This window comes from Montipora capricornis, chromosome 3 (genome assembly GCF_036669925.1).
Source record: "Montipora capricornis isolate CH-2021 chromosome 3, ASM3666992v2, whole genome shotgun sequence".
Classification (NCBI taxonomy): Eukaryota; Metazoa; Cnidaria; class Anthozoa; order Scleractinia; family Acroporidae; genus Montipora; species Montipora capricornis.
Window position 1 is genome coordinate 55,259,917 of NC_090885.1, and position 20,541 is coordinate 55,280,457.

Here is a 20,541-nt window from a genome sequence, read left to right on the forward strand (position 1 = left end):
TTCTTTCGTGCTCTAGCCGCTTCCTGCTTGCTTTACAACAGAACAGAGCACAGTCAAGGCTTCTTTATTTGTTAAACAAGGACTGCGGATAGGTCACTTTTTTAAACCTACGTGACAGCATTCTGCCTGGGCAACCATTTTAATAGATCGTTTTATGTAAAAGCTCAGAATTTCAAACTTGCTTTATGAAAAGACGAAAAACCCTATCAAACTGAAAATTTGTAAAAACATAAGTCTTCAGCTGTTCTAATTACATAACTAACTAAACTAAAATCTCAAAAAGATTGATAATTCCTTATTTCTTAATTTTGATGACGTCATATGGAAACCAAGAATTCATTATTACCCTACAGGATGGAGGACTGAGTTATGAAAGACTTCAACAGTGCTACATGTAACATTTGGGAATTCTGTAAATATTAGGTACAGTGTAAATTGCATATAGGTACATGTACATGTATGTACAAAAGGCATGGCATTACTTACAAAAAGGTACAGAGAGAACTGTATGGCATAATTAATGCACTCATCTGTAAGTATTAGGACAAAAATAATCATCTTGCCCATAGGGAACACATTCAATCTTTTCTGAAACACCAGTGATTACAATAATTGGCTGCAGCTCTATTTTGAACATAATAATTATTATTCAAACAATGTTCCTTTTACAAATTTTCTCTCTCGGAAGTAAGGGATATGATACATGTATTTTCTACAATGGAGGCTAAAATTCTTTGGATATTTTGCACCATGAAGATAAAATCTATAGCATGTCCCCCTCCTTCCCCCAGACAATGTTGAATTTTGTGTGCCATTAAGTCCAAAATGCCCCCTATAACTGCTTCCTTTTAACAACATCGTAGGAGGGGTAAGGAGGAGTGAACACCCACCAGTTACGGCAAAATAGGGCTTTCTCGCTCCATTTACATGTACATGAACAATGTTGTCATTTTGGTATTTCCTTGACTGTCCCAAGAAATTTTGTCCCTCCATTGTGAGAGAGACAATAATGAGGTAACATTCACTCTAAACTTACTGGACAATAGGATCCTTGAGGGCATTCATTGCAAAGCCTTTGTCCTTTTTTGACTTGGTACCATCCTCTTTTACACAACTGACAAATATCATAACTTAAGCTTTCTTTGAAATAACCTAGAAAATATAAGACAACCATGATTAAGGCACACAGCTAGCACTACAGGTAAGTTGGATCATGCAACTCTTCACGAACTGCCTTCAATAGCTCGTCTCTAAACTGAGCATATTCCCATGCACAAATTACATTAGTTTGTTGGTGCAAAGTAGAATAAGATAGAAAATTATCGATTGTTGGGAACTACACGTACAGTAACATAACTGTACAATCACATGCACATTTTAATGTTAGAGCTTTGCGGAAAGTGTGTCAATTAAGGGTGTAACAAACCAAGTTTAGTTTGTCAGGCAGGCTCTTTTCAAAAAATACAACAAATTAAATTTGCGACCTCTCACAAAAAAACGTTCCTTAGGAGAGTTGTTTGAACGACTGAATGTGCGGCAAGCTCACGGGTTGTACAACAGTGTTTTGCGAAGTTCTTAACGCGGTGGACTGCGAAAGCAAGACTTGATCGTCTACTGTTGATTCAATTGTTCGATTGACAAACAATGGTTGCAAGCAAAAACTCAAAACTCATTCGAAAGGAGAGCAATATTTTTGCTTTCTCTTGTAAATGACATGGTACCTGTTATTTTCGAACGACTGCTTAAGGAAAGCGAACGACTTCCAACTCCGTTCTCATGAGTCACTATTACATGTACTTAATAAGAATGACTCCTTAACTTGTGAGGACGACTTCCCTTTTCTGTTCTCACGGCGACTTCACGGCTTCACGCCTCACGTGAGTTGATAACAACTACAGTACTATAACTGAGTTTAACTCACATGATCATCAGCCTTGGTGGATGAAAACATTTTGTAAAAGAAAACAGGGCTGTCTTTATAGTAATATTAGGGACCTTTCGTTTGGAGAATGAGGACGACTACGAGTTTTCTGCTCTGAACTCACCCACTTTGAAAAATGTCTGCCTCCAAACGATATGCGCATGCTCAGTAGGGAAAACTCCATGTTCTCAAAGTCATCATCCTCGTCCTCCGATCTAAAGGTCCCTATTATGTCCCTATTATACCAGGAGTCAGGGATTTTCCTAGGACTCTAGGAATGTTAAGCAAAGTCAACGTTGACAAGGATGAGAACACAAACAAAAAAAATATTGCTTCTGCATGTTGTACATTTGTGTGATGATGATGATGATGATGATGATGATGACCTTTATTTAAGTGTCAACTATAGTTAGCGCAGGCAAGGGCTTGAAATTGCAACCAATACAGTCACATTTGCGACAGAATTTTTTCCCTTTGAGACTAGAATATCTGGAGAAGTCGCAAATTTGTGACTTGTTTTCACCTTCATTCTTTTGAAACAAAGAGTTACCAGTTGCCACTTTGCTGCTACTTTTGGTAAAATAAAGAAATGACAAAATTATTTTGTTTCTTGCTGTGAATTTTCTTTCAATCTGAAGATAGCGTAATTTAGCTGCGCTGTTAAGTGCACAACTCCACTCCTTTGATGTAATTCACCATTTTCAGCAGTTTTTTTACACACGAGTATTGTGGGATCATATTTTGTTTTGCTAAACCACTGACAACACAGTGCAGCATGACAATTTGGAACTAAAATTTGTGAAATTGGGACTAAATTTCGTCCCTTGTCGCAAAATTGCGACTTGATTTTTTCGTTAATTTCAAGCCCTGACTGGGGCACTAATTGGGGACACTCCACAGAAAGCAAAATTAATCGTATTAATTAACACATATCAAATGATAGCTTGGTTTTTGAGGAGAGGGGAATAAGGAGTACCCAGAGAAAAAACTCTTGAGCAGAGTAGAGAACTAACAAAGTCAACCCACATTCAACACCACATCTGGGCATCGACCTGGGGCCACATTGGTGAGAGGCTACGGTCATCTGTAGTGATCTCATCCCAGCACCATCCCTGCTTCATGTGTTTTACATTTTGGTACATTATTTTGCTGTTCTTTTCCTGGCAATGATGTGAAATGATCAAATTTGAGGTTATATGGCCACGGACGATATGAGCCCTTGATGCTTTCAATTAATAATATTTTTTCCCTCCAAACACCTATTATTTGGCACTAATTCTATTCCTGCATGGAAAGTTGACCCTACGTTATGCTGAACGACTTAGTTGTAAAATGATTAAAATAATCCAAAGTTATATTTTCTAGCTGACAAAGACATTGCCATTGATCATTGTCCTTGCTCAAGCTCCCCACTAACAGAATGACTCCACACTTCTTTCAGACGATGTTAACTTCCACAGCTGCTTTATAATACTCCTTCTTCATTTATTTTGGTTGTGCAACTAAGGTATGTGTAGTACCTAATAATTTGGTTTTCCTGGCAACTTGAAATCTTAGTGAAAGCACTGAATAAGGAGAAGTAATAGTTTAGAAGACCAACACAGAGGCCATTGATTTTTTGATACAATTTATCATAATTAGGGACACCAACATCACCTCTGCGATACATGTATGAGGTGTCAATCATGTAACACCAGAATTATTGCATCCCACAATAATTTAGAACAGTGCCATAATGACCAAAGTTGAAAGACATGCCTCAACTGACTAGTCAAGAATAATATTACCTGACTGTACATGTACTATTCTATTTTATTACATGTATTAATTTCCCATCCTTATTGTTGGCTTTTAACATTAATTAAAAGTACAGTAGAAGCAGAACAGTGCATTTTACTGCATTCACATAAATAATCACATGTGACAAAATGAAGGTGACAGGTAAGTACACATGTAGAATGCTTATTGAAAGAATATTAATACCTGGATTACAAAGGGTGCAGTTCTGTGCACCCATTCTGTCTGCTTCTGTCCCAGGCGGACATGGAGCACATTTTGTACAACCAAGTTTACTAAAAATAACAAGAAGAACACCATTTATTTTCTTTAGTTCATAATTGCATTGATTGGTGGTGGTTGGGTGCCTAAATGTAAGATCTTCAGAATTTCCATTTTGTTTCAATCAATTCTGAATTTCAATTTGCCCAATGATTTCTTCTTACTTGCAATGTCCTCCAAATGGACACGACATACACCTTTCACTTCCTAAAGCCCTGCGACATGAAAAGCAATAATTAGTACATTGTAATTATTTTGAAAATAATATTAATGAATGCATACTGTAATTAAATAGGTTGCTAACTTTTTTTTATGTCAAACATGTAGCTTTCAGTGTCATTTATAAACTATAAAAAATGAAACAAGTGTTCAGAATTCACTTTACATTTTGAAAAGAGGCCTACAATAAAATGGTAAAGATGATTTTTGTGATCATCTTAATTCTTCTACAACTCTTAAAAATTCTTTACTATAAACACAACATCAGTCCCTACTGTAACTAGGAGGTGTCACGTCGCCAACAGACTGTACAGTACATGTAGATACACATAAATGTCAGAAGATGCCAGTCTCATACCAATTTCACAGTTTCTCTATTCCTCCATGTCATACTTTTGCTATTAAAATAATACATGTACATGGAATCACAAATAATCTTTTAGCTTTACAGGCTTGATACTTTTAGTGTGTAATTGGTCCATGCAAAAGATATGACTTCAAGAAAAATAATGTTCAAATTGCTGTTCACTTACTGTACATGCACAGCAAGAAAAAGCACCAACTCACCCAGAAGTGAATCCTTTTGGGCAAAGCTCACACTTAGTCTGTCCTGCTTTATCTTGATGTTCTCCCTTTCGGCAAGGTTGACATACATCATGTCCAGAGTCTTTTTGATAATATCCTTTGGGACAAGGAATACACTTTGTTTGTCCTGTAATGTTTTGGTACTGTCCAGCAGGACATTTTATACAATACTGAGTACCTTCACACCAACCCTTAGAGCAATCTTGACAATGAGATTTACCTAAAAGTGAAAGGAGAAGCAACATACAACTTACATTCATAACTTGTACCAGAAACTCATGAGGGTTGAAACGTGTAACGACCCCTTCTGCGCTGGGAAACAAGCTTCTGAATATTCAATTTGCTAAGTACCATATTTGGAACAACAAGAGCGAGGGGTTTCCAAATTATGGTACTTAGCACTGAAACATTCAACCAATCAGTTCGCACTGAATATTCGGAAGCTGTCAACGCGCGTTACATGTTTCAACTCTTACGGGTTGCTGCTTGTACTACATGTATATAGCTAAACCTGTCTTTGCCATCATCTTTCCGAAACAGTTCTACGAGGATGATGACATAATGTTACAAACGTTCGGTTTTTACTTTTAAAACTTTTTAGCCTTGTAATGATGATGATTATTATTAGTATTATTTTATTTACATGTATTATTTATTATTATTATTATTATTATTATTATTATTATTATTATTATTATTATTATTATTATTTAAACAGAACACAGAAATGTCACTTGCAGGCATACTACATGTAGATAATAAAATTACATGTATATCTTCCAAAACAGATTTTCCCCATATTTTTTGTAACTTAAACGTTTCTGTTCAGAAGCACTACAGATTTCAAACAGCATTGCTGAACCGACAGGTACAAAACACAGGTCACAAGTCACAAGTCATTGTTTTATACCAATACAGCAAGTATCCTAAACATTCATAAAAGCTAACCTTAGGCCTAAAAAAAGTTCTTAGGCCTTATGTTAGCATTGGTAAATGGTTAAGGGTTATTTCTGTATTGTTAAAACAATGATTTGTGACTTGTGACCAGTGTTTTGTTCCTGCCTCTGTAGCTGAAAAGTGTGAATTGAAGTTGCAACCTGCCAGAATCACAGTGTTTCCTTTTATAGCACTGTCCTTGCAATACTAATAATTAGATAAAAATGAGAAACAATGTTCTTGCATTAAATTCTAAATACTTGATTCTGCAGAAACTTACTATTGTTCCCTAATGTTCCCTTTGGACAGGGTTGGCAAGTAATGTTTGTCTTACTATTGGCAGCATTGATTCCAAGAAGACCAAAATTCCACAAAAGGTCAGCTGCAATTTCAGGAAATATAATATACATTATACATTGAAGGTGTACTCTTGGTCCTTGCTAAGTGGATCCAATCCTCTCCAACACAGGAAATGGGTCCAATTGCTTCTTCCCTTCTTTTGGCATCATCTACTAGTAGGATCAACAGCTTAAACTACAGTCTCTTCATATAAAAGTGGTTGAAGATTCTCAATTCAGTAATTTTGTTATTGTTCTGAGTTAAAGTGATTCCCTTGTTTTGCACAGGACATCTCCTACTGTGCATAACATTGCGACATAGAAGATGACAGTGATTCTTGAAGGCCATCTGAAGAGAGACAAAGGCTGCTTTTGCTGCTCGACAGCTTTTAATGGCAATCATGATAATGCCTGTTGGTTTAGAAGTTGTTGGCCCCAGTCGTCTTGCAGAAAATGATCATTGGAAGCCGAAATTGCCCCTTTGCCATTCATTGGACGTTGTGTGCAAAGAAACGAGCACGGTGATGCCAATTTTTTGACGGGGGGGAGGGGGACTGATGAGAAATTATCTATTATCTAAAAAAATTGGAGGACCCCTACTTGCTGCATTAACCATTTTCAGGGACCCCGGCCCCTTCTAGTATCACTAAAATTTGAGACACCCTTCCCCCTCAACCTACCTCATGGCCACAAACCAATTTACACCCTGCAGAAGTCAGAACAACGAGTGAAAGAAATTAAGGCAAAAACAGAAAAAATGCCTCCAAAGTGCATAACGATCTGTGCTAAGAAATGCAGAAACAAGGCAAGGCAAACAAAGCCTTAAGCAAGCCAGCTATCTCACTGATACATGGCACAATCTAACAGACGTTCAACAACAAAAAGATCCCAAGCACAGGTCAAAGCTTTAAAAGCAAAATAACTTGCTTCTACCACACACAAGCCTATTGGTTGAAACCAGAATTAAATTGATACAAAAGCGTGAGGCCAAAAGGTCACATTTACATTACTGCAGAGAAAATCAAGACCAAGAAATTAAAAATATGTCATCAAGACTATTTCTATTCTCATAGAACAAAAACCATTCCTAAATGAAATCTGACTGGAAGTGCCAAGAAGAGGTGTCCATTCAAATATGTACTTGAGAGAGAGCAAAATTATGACAAAGGAAATGAAAACCATACCACGTACAAGGAAGTCGTGTAGGCCTGTCGACCCTATTTTAAACACTTCAAAAAATATTATATTTTGTTTACATTGCATTTGGCTGATGACAATCTTTGTTTTCATTATTTAACGTACCCCCCTTGAGAGTGTTTATATTTTTCAAACACCCCTTTTACCTCTAATATTTTTGGGGCATTCCCCTCCCAAACAAGTTTTTGTGAATGCTCCCCAAGGAGAAAATAAGTTGGATAGTAGAAGTCGTAGTATAGTAGATAAATTATAAATGGCATAAAAATTAAATTTGGAGCCGGACACTGAATGTGAGGTGGTGATGCAGCTTTCTTTGGAAGATCAAACAATTTGAAATCACTTTACTGAAAGACCATAGATGGTTTTCAATCATGTGATGAGACAGCTATGTTGGTGCACAAAACAATAGCAAATTATGGGTCACGTTTTGCATTATAATGGAGTCAAATTCCCAAAAGACTTTTTTCTCTACTGTCATCTATTGCCCAGACAAACAAGTAGACTCAAGTTTTCAGTAATGTTCAGTAGCTTTTGCTATATAACAACATTTATTCAAGCTGACCAAGTTTCGAATACTTCATTTGATAAATGATAAACACTTAGAATAAAGGGCATTTAGTGCAAAAACAAGCACAGTGATCCCAATTTTTTATCACATTTTTTAAAAATTTCCTGTGGATGAATATCAATTGTGCCAAGTTTGACAAAAATCTGGACAGTATGTCATTTTCAAAGGAATTACCTTAAAACACTTTGCCAGTAACCCTTAGAAGCAGTCTTAGCAAACTACCGGTAAGTACTATGGTACAGTAGCTGCAGCATGTGCAGTAGTCTGAGGCTGTCCGCACCCATTTTCTAAAATGCCTGTTGAAATGACAGTGATTCCCGCCCATACCTTTTTCAAGTGTTTCAACCAGTTTGGATGCCAGTTGAAGAAGTTGATTAAACAAACCATTAATGGAAAGTAGTTAAATGCCCCGTATATCTCAAAAATTACACAATTCACCTGAATTAAACACACCATTTTCGCAAATCTTTGAGAGTCATTAATCACCAAATACTGTGGAAATAGTTGAGGGAAGTTTTTTGTTTCAAGTTGTGTTGATCTTGTGACACCCCTTCAAGTTTCTTGGTAACTCATAAAAAAATAACGTTAAAATAATAAATGACCTCAACAATTCATAAAATTGCAAGAACACCATGTACTGTATTTTGTTTTGCCCTATCGCACACAAACGTTTTCCGCATTTTTATTAGGCCATTTAACTTGGTCCAGGTGACAAAGTCCTGTATCCTGCTGTGACTGGACTGAAAATGTCAAATAAACGGCGGCATATTTCGTTTATAAAATGCAATAATCACGGAGAGAACGCGATCTAAGGGGGAAATTTTGCCAATAAAATTCAGCTAAGTGCTGTTCCGTCGCCTTGAAACCCCGCAATCTACTGTGCTCAAACATCACGTGAGAATGATCAAGCTCGATGACCTTTACAATTTGTTTGTTTCTTTACAAACCTGTAAAAGACAGCAGTAACACTGAAAACTTCATCAGAGTATGAAACTGCACCATGGTCAAATATAACTTCGATCATCTCAATAAAACCTTGCAGTTTTGCCGTACTTGTAAATCTACGTCGGGAGCTGAGAAACAACTGAGAATCACGCAGGAAATGAAAGATCATAACACAGTTCCTCTGACAACGCTCATTTGCTTTGATGAAAAACCGCTGAATGTAAAATCGATGTCACTTCTGTCACTGGTGTTAAAAATCAAGATGGCGTCTTAACTTCACAAATCGGACGAAACTGTACTTCTGCTGCGGAAATCAGTGAGGAAGGTTATCATCAATGCTTTCAAAGTTTTAAAGAGACATCAATACTTTCTGTACGTTCATGAGACTCATATAATTTTATGAACAGTGCAGGGGATTTTAACCTTAGAGGGAAAGTTAAGGAGAGATAATGCAGTGGGTAAGGTCTTTGTTCGGTGCATTCATACGGACAAGACATCTTGTGGGAACTGACCTGTATGGAAATAAGTATTACGAAACCATCCGAGAAGGAAAGAAGCCCAAAAGAGAAATGATCAGCAATGTAGAACACATGCAATACACTCCCGATATGATGCCAATAGAATGGGAGTCATGGATACGAGGAAAGAGAAATGATCCACCCACACACGACGAATTACTGGCACAGCAAAAAAGAATAGCAACTATCAAGGAAAGGGCAAAGCAACTGGAAGAGAAGGACCGGGAAGAGCACTCACTCCAGCATGTGCCACCTCAGCTTGTTGGCCAAGTAGGACATGCATCAACGACATTGTATGAGAGTTTAGATAATAGAGCAGAACCCACTAGTACTGGAACCATGTTTCAGCCAGGGGAGTGGACGCCAGGGAAAAATGATTCTTTTAAGAAGGTTTCGGGTGGACAAGAGAATGAGGAAAGTTTTGAGCCAGACTCGTGGGTGCCACCTGGTGATCAGCCGTCTAACAAATAGACTGTGCGCAGCAACCCCTTTGTTGAAGTACTGCATTACTCAGTTGGGAGGAGGACCAGTCTGTGCCAGCAAGTTAAGCTTTTTCATCATTTACCAATCATAGAGCCTGTTCTGAGGCTCCAAGAATTGGCAATATAGGAGTACACAATTTCAGGTGTGAAAGGCACTGTTGCATTATGCAATGTTACACTATACATGCAATGCCATTTCATCGTAAATTTTGTGAGACTTTGCCTGTTTTATCATACCTTGCAATGAGTCAAATTTCTCAGAGACACAAGTTGCACAAAAATTACAAGTCTCTGTTACTTCTCTCGACTTCTCTTGCATCAGTTGTGCTGGTTGTCAGGTGTGCTGTTGTACTAACCAAAATGGTGAAGTGGTAGTTTGTATGAAACAAAATGACTGAAAATGGGCAAAAAATACTGTAAATTATCTCTAATGCAAAAGTGCATTTCCATGGTTATACTAATTCATGTTTAGAGCAACTTGTCTGTCAATTGCATTACAGCACAAAATGTAGGGAACATTTACAGCAGAGTGGAGAGGAAAAGCAATGCGAGTGGTGTTATAATGAAATTCATAAGAAGCAACCCAGTATCAGGACATACGTTATTAGAGGGGGGGGGGGAGGGAGGGGGGGAGAGAGAGGAAAGAAAGAGCATATATTTAGTAGGATTGATAAGAGTGAAAACCCATGAGTTAGTCAAAAGTCTGCAACTTGTTCTCATAAATTCATAATAAATTATTTTCATTTAATGTATTTGTGGTTGACAATGCGGTATCATAGAAATAGCGTTTCAACTCCTAGGCCAAAACCAAACCCAAAAGTTTATAAAAAGTGCAGCTGGATTGAACAAAATAGTAATGACATTACAGTCATGGCATTCAATAGAAACGGATGAATTGAACCAAGTGTATTGCAGTGACTTTTCGGATAAGGACTTTAAACCGTAGGCCCTGTCTCTAAACCTTTCCTGTTAATCAACACTGTGCGCGGGACATTAAATAACCCACACACTGTTCGTGAAGAGTAAGGGGAAACCCCCAGTGTTGTGGTCTTTCCTCCTTTCACATAAATGTGTGGGTTGGGTGGGTGAGTGTGATCAAATATGGACTGATAGCGGCTGCCAGAGGCGCCCTTAAAAGGTAACGTCCAATCTCACCCAATCTCACCCAAGAAAATTGAATTGTAAGCTGCCATGGGACTTGTTTGTGACATGTGCAACCCTGCAACCCTCCCTGAGATGACCAGCACCTTTAGGATAGGATAGGATAGGATAGGATAACTTTATTTAGACACGGTAAACTCATCAGAATTATTACAAATTATACAACGACTAGAACTACATTATTCTAAAATTACTCTCAATAATCAAAAAATTTATAACTATGATATTAACTGACAAAATAAAACCTGCTTTACATGAGTGCTGTGTGTAAAAATTGTAGATTTAACTTATGAAAAGAAACGTTCGCAGCTAGCCCGGAACGCTCTAATGGAATCAGCCTGCCGCAACTCGATTGGTAAACTATTCCAAAGAACTGCTCCACAATGGCTGAAGCTATTTTTCATATAGTTTGTGTGTGGCCGTGCGATAGATCGTTTGCCCTCCGTGTCCCTTAAGGAGTAATTGGAGACGCTACTACGGTGAACAAATTTAGAACTAAGATAATCGGGAGTAAGACCATTAAGCGACTTAAAAACCATCACAGCCTTATGGATTGTTCGTTGAGAATCAAGTTTTAAGGTTATCAGCGTTGACATCATAGTTCGAGTAAGGTAGTATACGCGCAGCGCGATTTTGATGTTTTTGAAGTTTACTGGCTAGGGTTTTGCCGCAACATCCCCAAACAGAATTGCAGCAATCAAAGTGAGGCTGCACTGTATTAACGACATGAAGATTGATCGGAGAATCTCATGTGGAACGAAAGACCTCACTCTCCTCAACGCTCCAATACCAGACGCGATTTTCTTACATAAATTCTCAACATGAGCATTCCAGGATAAAGACTGATCAATATGAACACCTAGAGATTTCGTAGAAGTAACTTGACTTATAGGTGCACCGTCAATCATAAGTACTAGTGATGGAGGGTTGTGAAACGTTCTTAACCTTTGCCTCGATCCGATCAATATAAACTCAGTTTTAGATGCGTTAAGAGTAAGCTTGTTAGCAGTTAGCCATTTTTCAACTCTGTCAAGATCCTCATTTAAAACAGTGTTAAGGACGGTGCCTACTAATTCAGAGGTATTTTTGCGCGGTTTACTGAATGTGCGGGAAAAGCAGATCTTAACAAGTGTTATTGAAATCCAAAAAGAAAATTAGGGGTAACCACGCATTTTTCGAAGATAATTAATCAACAATATTCGTAAAAAGCTTTAAAATACAAAGCAATGTGTAGCCTTTTTTCCAAATTGAAGCTTAATTATCTCTGAAAAATGCATGGTTACACCCAATTTTCTTTTTGGATACCAAGAGCACTTGCTAAGTTCTGCTTTTTCCGCATAGTTTTGAACCGCGCAAAAATATCCCTGAATAAATAAGCACCGCTGATAGGAAATCCGAGTATCTCGAGATGCGCAGAACGTATGCGCAATAACAATAGTAGGCACCGTCCTTAATACAACTGGTATTCTGCAAACGTGGTGCACCCCCTCCTAAGAAAAATCCTGGATCCGCCCCTTAGGCCTTTTTCTCGAAAGTCCCGAAAACTTCTCGGGCGCTCCCGAAAAGCCATTTGTGAACTTGCCAACCGCTTGTTCAGGAAACCCGATTTTTAACATGTTTTCAAGGTAAGAAAAAGCAAACTGACTGTGAAGTTTGACGACTTAAATCCTCTGCGTTCTTGAAATACAGAGGGAATTGTGACACCCGAAAATGGCCTGAAAAGTTTCGGGACTTTCGAGAAAAGGGCCCTGGGCCAGATTGCGGCAACACGGTCGTCGCAGTTAAAGACAGTTTTACATTGAGATGCTGAAGGTAAAAGTATGTCGGCTTTCGCTTATGTGCCCCTCGATATCATATTTTCTGTTGTATAGGAAAACAAACACATGAACTTAAGTTATTGCAAAATATAGGCGTGATGAATTCAGAAGCCACGGAAACGGACCATAAACAGGACGTTTTTACTATCTGAACAACTTTTAGAGTCCCACTTTTGTCACGGTCGGTCTCACCCACCCTCCTCAACGCAAGAAAATCTTCAAGGTTTCTGGCCTGGCTAGGCTAGGATTACTTTTTGAACAGTATCAGATATTTTAACGGATCTTTTGATTAATGAATGGTTTAATCTTCTACATTCACTGTAAATATTTTAAGGCGCGAAAATCTGTATGTAAGACAGTTAACCTGCAAGCACTACACGGCTTGTGTTTGCTTAGATCAGCGTTGAAAAAGAAACAAGCAAGTTTGTTAGATATGATTATAAAAACAAACCTGTCGTTTAATAGTCCACCCGCCGCAAGCTTACTGACACGCTAAAATAATTTGGTGAGGAGTATATGTCAGTGTAGCGTCTGCTTTCTTTGTGTTTGGCTTGTCAGATAAAGGTAAGCTTACAGTGACATTACCCACACTTCAGTTTTCTTGTCCAAAAGAAGTCATAAAAAATTTGAAGCTGAACTTGATTGTTATGATATTATAGTATATTATTTATACTTTGCGATCTTTCTTCTGTCAGTTTTGCATTATTCTTTGAAATTAAGAAATTTTCGCTTGGTTTTCTTGAACAAAAACTAATCAACATTAAATAAAGTGAGATTATAATAAACATTCCACCTTCCAGTTTCCAAACCTGTTCAAAGACTGAAGAAGTGAAGACCGGCGAAAACAATTATTGTTGTCAATCAAAAATTTAACCTTAAAGCTAAGTGTTTTGTGAGTGTTCTTATTTGCCCGTAACTGAATCGTAAATGTTTGGAGACTTAATCTCTAAAATATCCAAAGCGCTTGCAGCTACCTAGAATAAATACTCTGGTAGCAGAGTCGCTACACCCTTTCCTAGATGCTTCCAATTCAAGGGAAATAGGTGGACATTCAAGAAACCGAACTGAAAGATGGCAACATGTTCTCTGTCGAAATGTAATGGCCCCGGGAGTTCATTTCGTACCACAAAAACTGAACTGGACAAATCCAGTCGAATGTCATTGGCGAGCAGCAATTAAGAACCTCAGTTACTAATAAAGACACGCCTATGGGTATAGTTTCCTGAACCATAGTAGAACAAATAATGAATAACAAAAGATAAAAGCCAAAAACCCACACAAACGGCGGGCGATATGCTAAGTGCGCAAAATTCAGCCGACCTTGGAAACTTGCAATTGTATTTCAGGGTTCCGGGTGTCTTGAAAATTCAGACCAAATTTAACTCAACCCAATCTGCTGGCGCTTGGATCCTATAGTCGCCAAATAAGTGGAGGACTGTGTTCCGTGTTTTTTATTCCTGTTATTTAGGCTCCGTGCAAACGAATGCAGCCTTGTTGGCCAACAAGTCCCAACATTTCTTTTGTTCTGTGATCGCCGTACGTAGCGCGACAATGTTGGATGGCATCTCTTCCAACATTGTTGGGGTCACGCACGCGCATTACATATGTTGCAAACAAGATGTCAGCCGAATTTTGTAAGTTTACAAAGTCTTATGGGTCGTATGCTTCCCATAATACACCTCACGTCCTTACATTGTTGCGAGTTGATGCATCCGTTCACACACCATACACTGCCAGTATACCATCCAACATCTGCCGAACCGCAACAGCCAGTTTGCTATATCCCCATGCACCAATTGGGTAGCTCTATCTTTCCCTACATAAACTGCTAACAACCCATGATTCCCCAATGGCTAACACTCGAAACGTCAGCTTTCCATTTTCTCTACAGCCTTCGTCAACTGATTTACTATTTCAACTTAGTACTGACAGAGTTGATCCATTTCTGTGTTTCATGTCGGTGAACCATCGCCACGCAATTTTTAGAAATGAAACCCCTGTATTCATTTTTAACCTCATGTATAAGCTGCTTAGTATTTGTAATAGGACTACATGCTGTCCAATTTGGAAATAATTGGATGAGAAAAATTCTGAGAACAGCCAAAATTGGTCGATGCCGTAGGAGCCAGTCAGTAGGAGCTTGCCTCTCTCATACACGCTCTTATAAATCAAACTTTGCCCGTATCTTTCTATTTTTAGAACGCCACGAGTTCCTCGGCTCTGCACACACTGTTTTGAAAGGCCAATCAGAGTAAAGTCATTGTCTAACGAAGACAAATGAAGCAGTAAAACTGAATTTAAATTGCGCAAATTAATGTAAATTTATGTAAATGCAAGTCTCCTTCTCAAGGGTTCGTTCTAAAAATAGAAAGATACGGGCAAAGGTTGACTCAAAGATCTACTGCATATAGAGGCTCCTACTAATGGGCTCCTGGCCGAGTCCAATTTGGCAGTCCCAGGAATTTTTTTCAAATCACTGCCAAGTTGAACAGGCATGTAGTGACTGTCCTGTTAGCCATTAATTATGTAGCATCCAAAAACAGATGAACATGCCAAATATTTGACACTCAAATCAATCATATATAAAATGCATGCAGCATCATGTGTGAACCTTCAAATTGGAGAAGACAGCAGTTTGATAGCAGTGACAATAGCTGCAACCTGATTGGCCAATACTCGGATCTTTTATTTATCTTGACATTTGATTGGTTGATGGGAAGTATCCAGATTTTTCTCAAATTGGCCGGTTTTGTTCAAAGCTGAGGTAAACGTTCCAGCAAAAGCTATCCATTTTGTTTTAAATTTGGACAGTTGGCAAAACTTAATAAAAAAGTGATCTGTTGGCAATATTGGATTTTAATGCAGCTATATATTAATAAGAAATTGAATTTTGACAAACGCACGCAAAATTGTATCCTCATTTACTTTGTCACCATTTCATTGCAAATGCTAATTAACAATTATTGCATAAAAGTGCTTTGGATATGAGATGGTAAATAGTAAACGAGGCTATAACCAGTCTCGTATCCAACAAGCGCGAATGGAATAATTGTTTTATTAAATTCCTTAAACTCCAAAAGTTTGAAAGTACGAAACACGAGCGAAAAAAGGCAGAAAATCCTTGCGAAATCGAAAAAACTTGATGAAGATGCGATGTTGTGTAATACCTAGTGGTCAGACAGAAGCGGGCTCATCACAAAAACATTTCTTACCTTTTTGCTTACTTCGAAGCTTCGAGATTGATCCAAACTTTCCACAAAAACGACTTTTTTGCTTTATACCAGGAGAAATTTCGCTTTCTGGCGTAAAAATGTTCACTTTAGCGACGCCAAGCGCAATTATTTACCATATAAGGTCAAAATAAGGTATACGAGCTGATAACCGCGATTGAGTGAACTAAGCGGCGCACGAGAATTGCCGCCTAGTATCCGAGGTTGAGAATTTTAGCAACAGAACGGGAACGTCAGTGGCGACGTCGCGCCCAACAAAACTACCAATGAGAATTTAGAATAGAGAAGAAAAGAGTGGAGTTTACTCTATTCTGAATGCTCATTGGTGTTTTTTCTGCGCGCGCCGTCGCCACTGACGTTCCCGTTCTGTTGCTAAATCAGCCTATTAATAATACGTAGTCGATTATTTTGTAAATCATCAACTGTTCTTTACTGAAGCCTCTTGACATGCTTTTTTTACTTTATTCTTCAGTGCTTATGTATTTTTGAGAATCTGGAAATAAATCATAAAAATGTCAGGATTAGGTGCAAGTGTAGCTGTGATTTGCATTGTTGTTTTCCAAAGTGGACAAATTACAGCAACGTTTTGGCAGACAGCAGCCTTGCCATCGGATCCAGATGATCCTTATTATAAGAGTAAGTTAACCGCTAGTATTATCAACCGAGAGTCAATGAGGTTTCAAACTGTCTTACCGAAGCAAGAGAAAATTATTCACTGCTATCTTCTTTTTTCTGTTGACTACGGGCAATACTGCATGGCTGCCAGGTGTGAGATTTTCCCTTAATTAAATACCGAAGGTTGATTCAAGCAGAATTGATCCCCGGGGGGAGGGGGATAGCATATAAAACGGACGGGGGTGCTCGTCGACCTTTTAGGGGTTAAAAAGGCAGGTTTTGTTTAGCCACCTTTCAGGGTATTGAGCCAAAAAATTATGACAGGAGACATTTGACAATTAACTAATTAAAACCCATAATTTGGTACCTCTTAGGGGTGAAGAAAATTTCAAAATTTCTGACGACGTCCCCCCCCCCCCAAAAAATAAAAAATTCCCTTCCCCGGGAAGTGCCCTCTTGGGTAATATTGAAACGCGGTATCACGACTTCTCAGTAAACGACGTTAAAATCGCACTTTGGAAATGTTTACAAGAAACCGTTTTCGTAGTGTTTACGTCATGCCAAACTCCTCACAGACGAAAGGGAGACACAACATCTTCCACAAAATTGTCCCACCAGAGGCAAGCTTGCCCATGCAGGTGAAATCATGGCGAAACGTCCCTTCGTTCTTTCGTTATCAGTTTGCCGGAGCGTACCAGCGGCTGCCAAATTTTCTTTAAAAAAAACGCTCCACTTTTGGCAGCGTTTTCAAATCGACCCGGTCTCGGTCTCGATGATTTTATCGGTAAAGAATTGCACATTACTATTCGTGTTTTAAACTCGTGATTAATTAACTAAAGAATTCCCCTAAACATCCTATGATAACGTGACTTATAGCTCCTTTAAGTTTCACTTAGAATAAGCAACAACGCCAACCTTATTTTCTTTTTAAACTTGCAGCATTTCAACCTGTTCCGCCTCCCCAAGTAACTGCAGACAAGATCATTAACAACGTTCTGCACATTTACCCCGTTACTCCAGAATGGTACAAGAACCTGCTTCCCATGCTTGAAGATATTGTATTTGTCGTCGACGATTCTGGATCTATCCCTCCTTGCGAATTCCACAAAGGGAAGATTGCATTGAGGAACTTGATCTGGTTAGCAAGGACTAATCCTGCATATGACATACACTATGCGGCGGTAGCGTATGCTTGGGCAGCCGTTGTCAGCTTCAAGTTCTTGCTTCCTGTAGTTGCGCAAAAGAGCATCATGAGTATTCCGTACTCGGGCTCTGCAACCAACATAAACGCTGGACTGACACAGGCTAAAAAATTATTTGACAGCTCTTCATCGGGTACGTCCAGGTTTATGGAGTCAGTAATGTTGGTTTTAAATTTAGCATCTTCAAAAGTCATCAATGCATTCTAAACTTCCTAGTCACATGTATTATTCGTTGAAGTTTTAGAATGAAGAAGTAATTGTTGCAACAGTGGCGAATAGAATATAATTATGCAACGAGTTTTAAGGACTGAAGGATAGCTTCCTGAAATCCAATCTAAAGGTTGATTGTACCTGTAACCATGCCAAGGAAAGAACAAAACGAGACTTGTTGTGCAGGCACCCAAGCGAGGGAGATCTTCTCTAACGATTCTTTCTCCCGTTCGTGTTTGTTCGCCGTGGGCTATTTACGGAAATACTAAGCATTACTTAGTTAACCCCTTCCACCTCTTCTAGAAGTTAATGGTGGATCCACGTTAAAAGTATTGCCTGCCATCGGAGGAAAGGAGTGGTAACGGAAGCGTTTCCCAGTGATAATCAAAATGACCTACTCATGGTTTATTCAAACGATCAAAGTCCAATCGAGAGAGGATGTCCTCTCTTGGTCCAGTCTGACAGACTGCTATTGACAAGTTTTATCCTTATCAGTATTCTTTTAATTAATCAACAGGAAACCAAGATTTTCTCTTATAACGACCCGTACCGATAACAGTATGACAGCCAGTATTACACCTGCGGATAACAAATTGCAGTATGGCCCTGGATTTCGAGGGCCGTAAAAATTATCATGACCCACGTTTTTTGAATTCAATTTCGCTTTCGGCCCATAGATTTGGAACTGTAACTGAAGCAAGGAGCCATAACCTACGGCACGGCCAGAGAGAATGACATTGTTTAAGATATTTATTGGCCCTCGCGTCATAAAAGTTTTGTGAATCAAGCAACGATTAATTAACGGGTCGCACTGAAGAATTCTGCATGCTTAATTAACCAATGATCACGCGCATACTATCGGAAAACTGGCGCGCATTGGGGGTCACACCCATCCATGTTGAACTGGCTGTTTGTTACTTGTCCAATTTTATACCTTTTGGTTGAGATAATAATGAACTGGTAAACCGTGATTACTTACATAGTTGGCAAAAGAACGAATAAGTCCATAGAGAGCGACAGGCATGGATTGGTTTGGTAACATACCAAGTAGACTCGGTGCATATTAATCTTTAATCAAATTTTAATGTTTGGTTTGTTGCTTTCCCTTGTTGCTTTCTCTGGGAACAAGGTGCAGGAAGGTGAACTAAATTACCATAATTTGTTTCGTCTCTGAAGGTATTCGTGCCGCTGCGAATAAAGCCGTTTTTCTCCTCACTGATGGTAGATCAAACTGGGATCGTAGTCTAACTCTTCCTAAAGCTGAAGCCCTGAAGAAAGATGGCGTGCAGATATTTGTGCTAGCAGTTGGACCTCATATCAAAGGCATTCATGAAATGGTGAAAGTGGCCTCTTATCCGCCGGAGCGTTTCCTGTTTAGAGTAAACAGTCTGTCTGGATTCTTGAACGTCATTGCTTTGGTTGCAAAGAAGATTGCTCCAGGAAAATATGATTCGCTGTTTCACGACCAGTATAGCCAGCCGTCATGCGGTAACTATGTATAACTGTATCAGAGAATTGCATTTCAAGTATCAGACAACTGTGATATTCGTGTGGATATTCCAATTTTTGAAAAATATCTAAGAGAATGTTTGACAATCTACCCCCAGACTCTGACTACTGACTCTATCGCCGGAGACTTCGTTATGTCATAAGGACACATAAGGACAAGCGAATGACCATAATTATCATTACTGAATTAGCCGGATTTTTGTAACCTTGGATGAACTTTCATTGATTCTCCCTTAGCAGCGACCAATTAGATTACGCGATACTACTAAACGTAATAACTATACCTCCAGGCCAGTTTCCTTGCATTCGGTGGAGTAGAAATTCAGCTCCCGCCTCCTTTGTAAGACGCACATGTTTAATAAGAACTCAATGGAGTGTTCTGATTTAGAGAGTGCGATAGGTTATACTCCCTTGTAAGCCGAGCAAGGTTTACGAAACCTCTAACCAACACTTAAATCATCGCGTCAACTTAACTGTAATTAGCAATTATTCTACGAGGGCAACCAACGAAGCACTTAGTGCCGAGTTGGTTATAACCATTTTTTATCCAGCAAGCCCCAGTAGAATAATTATTTCATTAAAAATTCCAGGATCAACAACTCTTCCATGTTGATCCTGGTCAATTTGGTCAAAAAATGCTTTTGTCGGCCATTTTCTCTCAGGAAAATCTGGTTTTATCAAACGTGTCGAATTACCACAGTGAACGATTTGGAAAGCTGACGTTTCGAGCGTTAGCCCTTCGTCAGAGCGAATAGAGGAATTGTGAGTGTTTTATGCGTGTGTGGAGGAGCTTTGCCATTAGTGAAAACATGGTAACATGACTTTGTGAATAAGTTAATGGATGAGAGGCGTTCATTGATACCGTAAGGATGGAGCGGTACCAAACTGAAAGATGAATTTTTGTTCCAGATTCTTGCGGCTTTCTATGTTCAGGTCGTGTAAGGATACCTAGAAACCAAAAGAAACCAAATTTTCTTGTTTCACTCTCCCACCGACGCAACACTACAGTTTCTTTAGAAATTACAAATTC

The 20,541-nt window shown here is 38.8% G+C and overlaps 3 protein-coding genes across 3 annotated transcripts; 2 read left to right on the forward strand and 1 right to left on the reverse strand.

Annotated features, from left to right (window-relative positions):
- Positions 1-1,006: 1,006 nt before the first annotated feature.
- Positions 1,007-8,943, reverse strand: LOC138041485 (signal peptide, CUB and EGF-like domain-containing protein 3). Its single transcript, XM_068887234.1, has 6 exons — positions 8,770-8,943; positions 6,000-6,101; positions 4,766-5,003; positions 4,144-4,194; positions 3,905-3,993; positions 1,007-1,152 (listed from the first exon to the last, which is right to left on the reverse strand). The coding sequence occupies exons 1-6, from the start codon at positions 8,822-8,824 to the stop codon at positions 1,022-1,024; spliced, it is 666 nt and encodes a 221-aa protein (XP_068743335.1). The 5' UTR covers positions 8,825-8,943; the 3' UTR covers positions 1,007-1,021.
- Positions 8,944-9,022: 79 nt separating this feature from the next.
- On the forward strand, positions 9,023-11,186 carry LOC138041486 (NADH dehydrogenase [ubiquinone] 1 alpha subcomplex assembly factor 2-like). The gene has a single exon (XM_068887235.1). It carries the CDS (start codon positions 9,217-9,219, stop codon positions 9,754-9,756), a length of 540 nt encoding a protein of 179 aa, XP_068743336.1. The 5' UTR covers positions 9,023-9,216; the 3' UTR covers positions 9,757-11,186.
- A 5,301-nt stretch (positions 11,187-16,487) lies between these two features.
- LOC138040594 (collagen alpha-1(VI) chain-like) lies at positions 16,488-19,504 on the forward strand. Its single transcript, XM_068886291.1, has 3 exons — positions 16,488-16,611; positions 17,530-17,925; positions 19,179-19,504. The coding sequence occupies exons 1-3, from the start codon at positions 16,488-16,490 to the stop codon at positions 19,502-19,504; spliced, it is 846 nt and encodes a 281-aa protein (XP_068742392.1).
- The last annotated feature ends 1,037 nt before the right edge of the window (positions 19,505-20,541 follow it).

Bases quoted from the DNA above. Each gene is read 5' to 3' on its own strand.
- LOC138041485 (XM_068887234.1), bottom strand. From the start codon at position 8,824: ATGGTGCAGTTTCATACTCTGATGAAGTTTTCAGTGTTACTGCTGTCT. The intron at 4,195-4,765 runs GTGAGTTGGTGC...TTCATGTCGCAG, and splicing joins CCAAAAGGATTCACTTCTGG to GGCTTTAGGAAGTGAAAGGT. The intron at 1,153-3,904 runs GTATTAATATTC...TATATTTTCTAG, and splicing joins CTGCACCCTTTGTAATCCAG to GTTATTTCAAAGAAAGCTTA.
- LOC138041486 (XM_068887235.1), top strand. From the start codon at position 9,217: ATGCAGTGGGTAAGGTCTTTGTTCGGTGCATTCATACGGACAAGACAT.
- LOC138040594 (XM_068886291.1), top strand. From the start codon at position 16,488: ATGTCAGGATTAGGTGCAAGTGTAGCTGTGATTTGCATTGTTGTTTTC. The intron at 16,612-17,529 runs GTAAGTTAACCG...TTAAACTTGCAG, and splicing joins AGATGATCCTTATTATAAGA to CATTTCAACCTGTTCCGCCT. The intron at 17,926-19,178 runs GTACGTCCAGGT...TCGTCTCTGAAG, and splicing joins ATTTGACAGCTCTTCATCGG to GTATTCGTGCCGCTGCGAAT.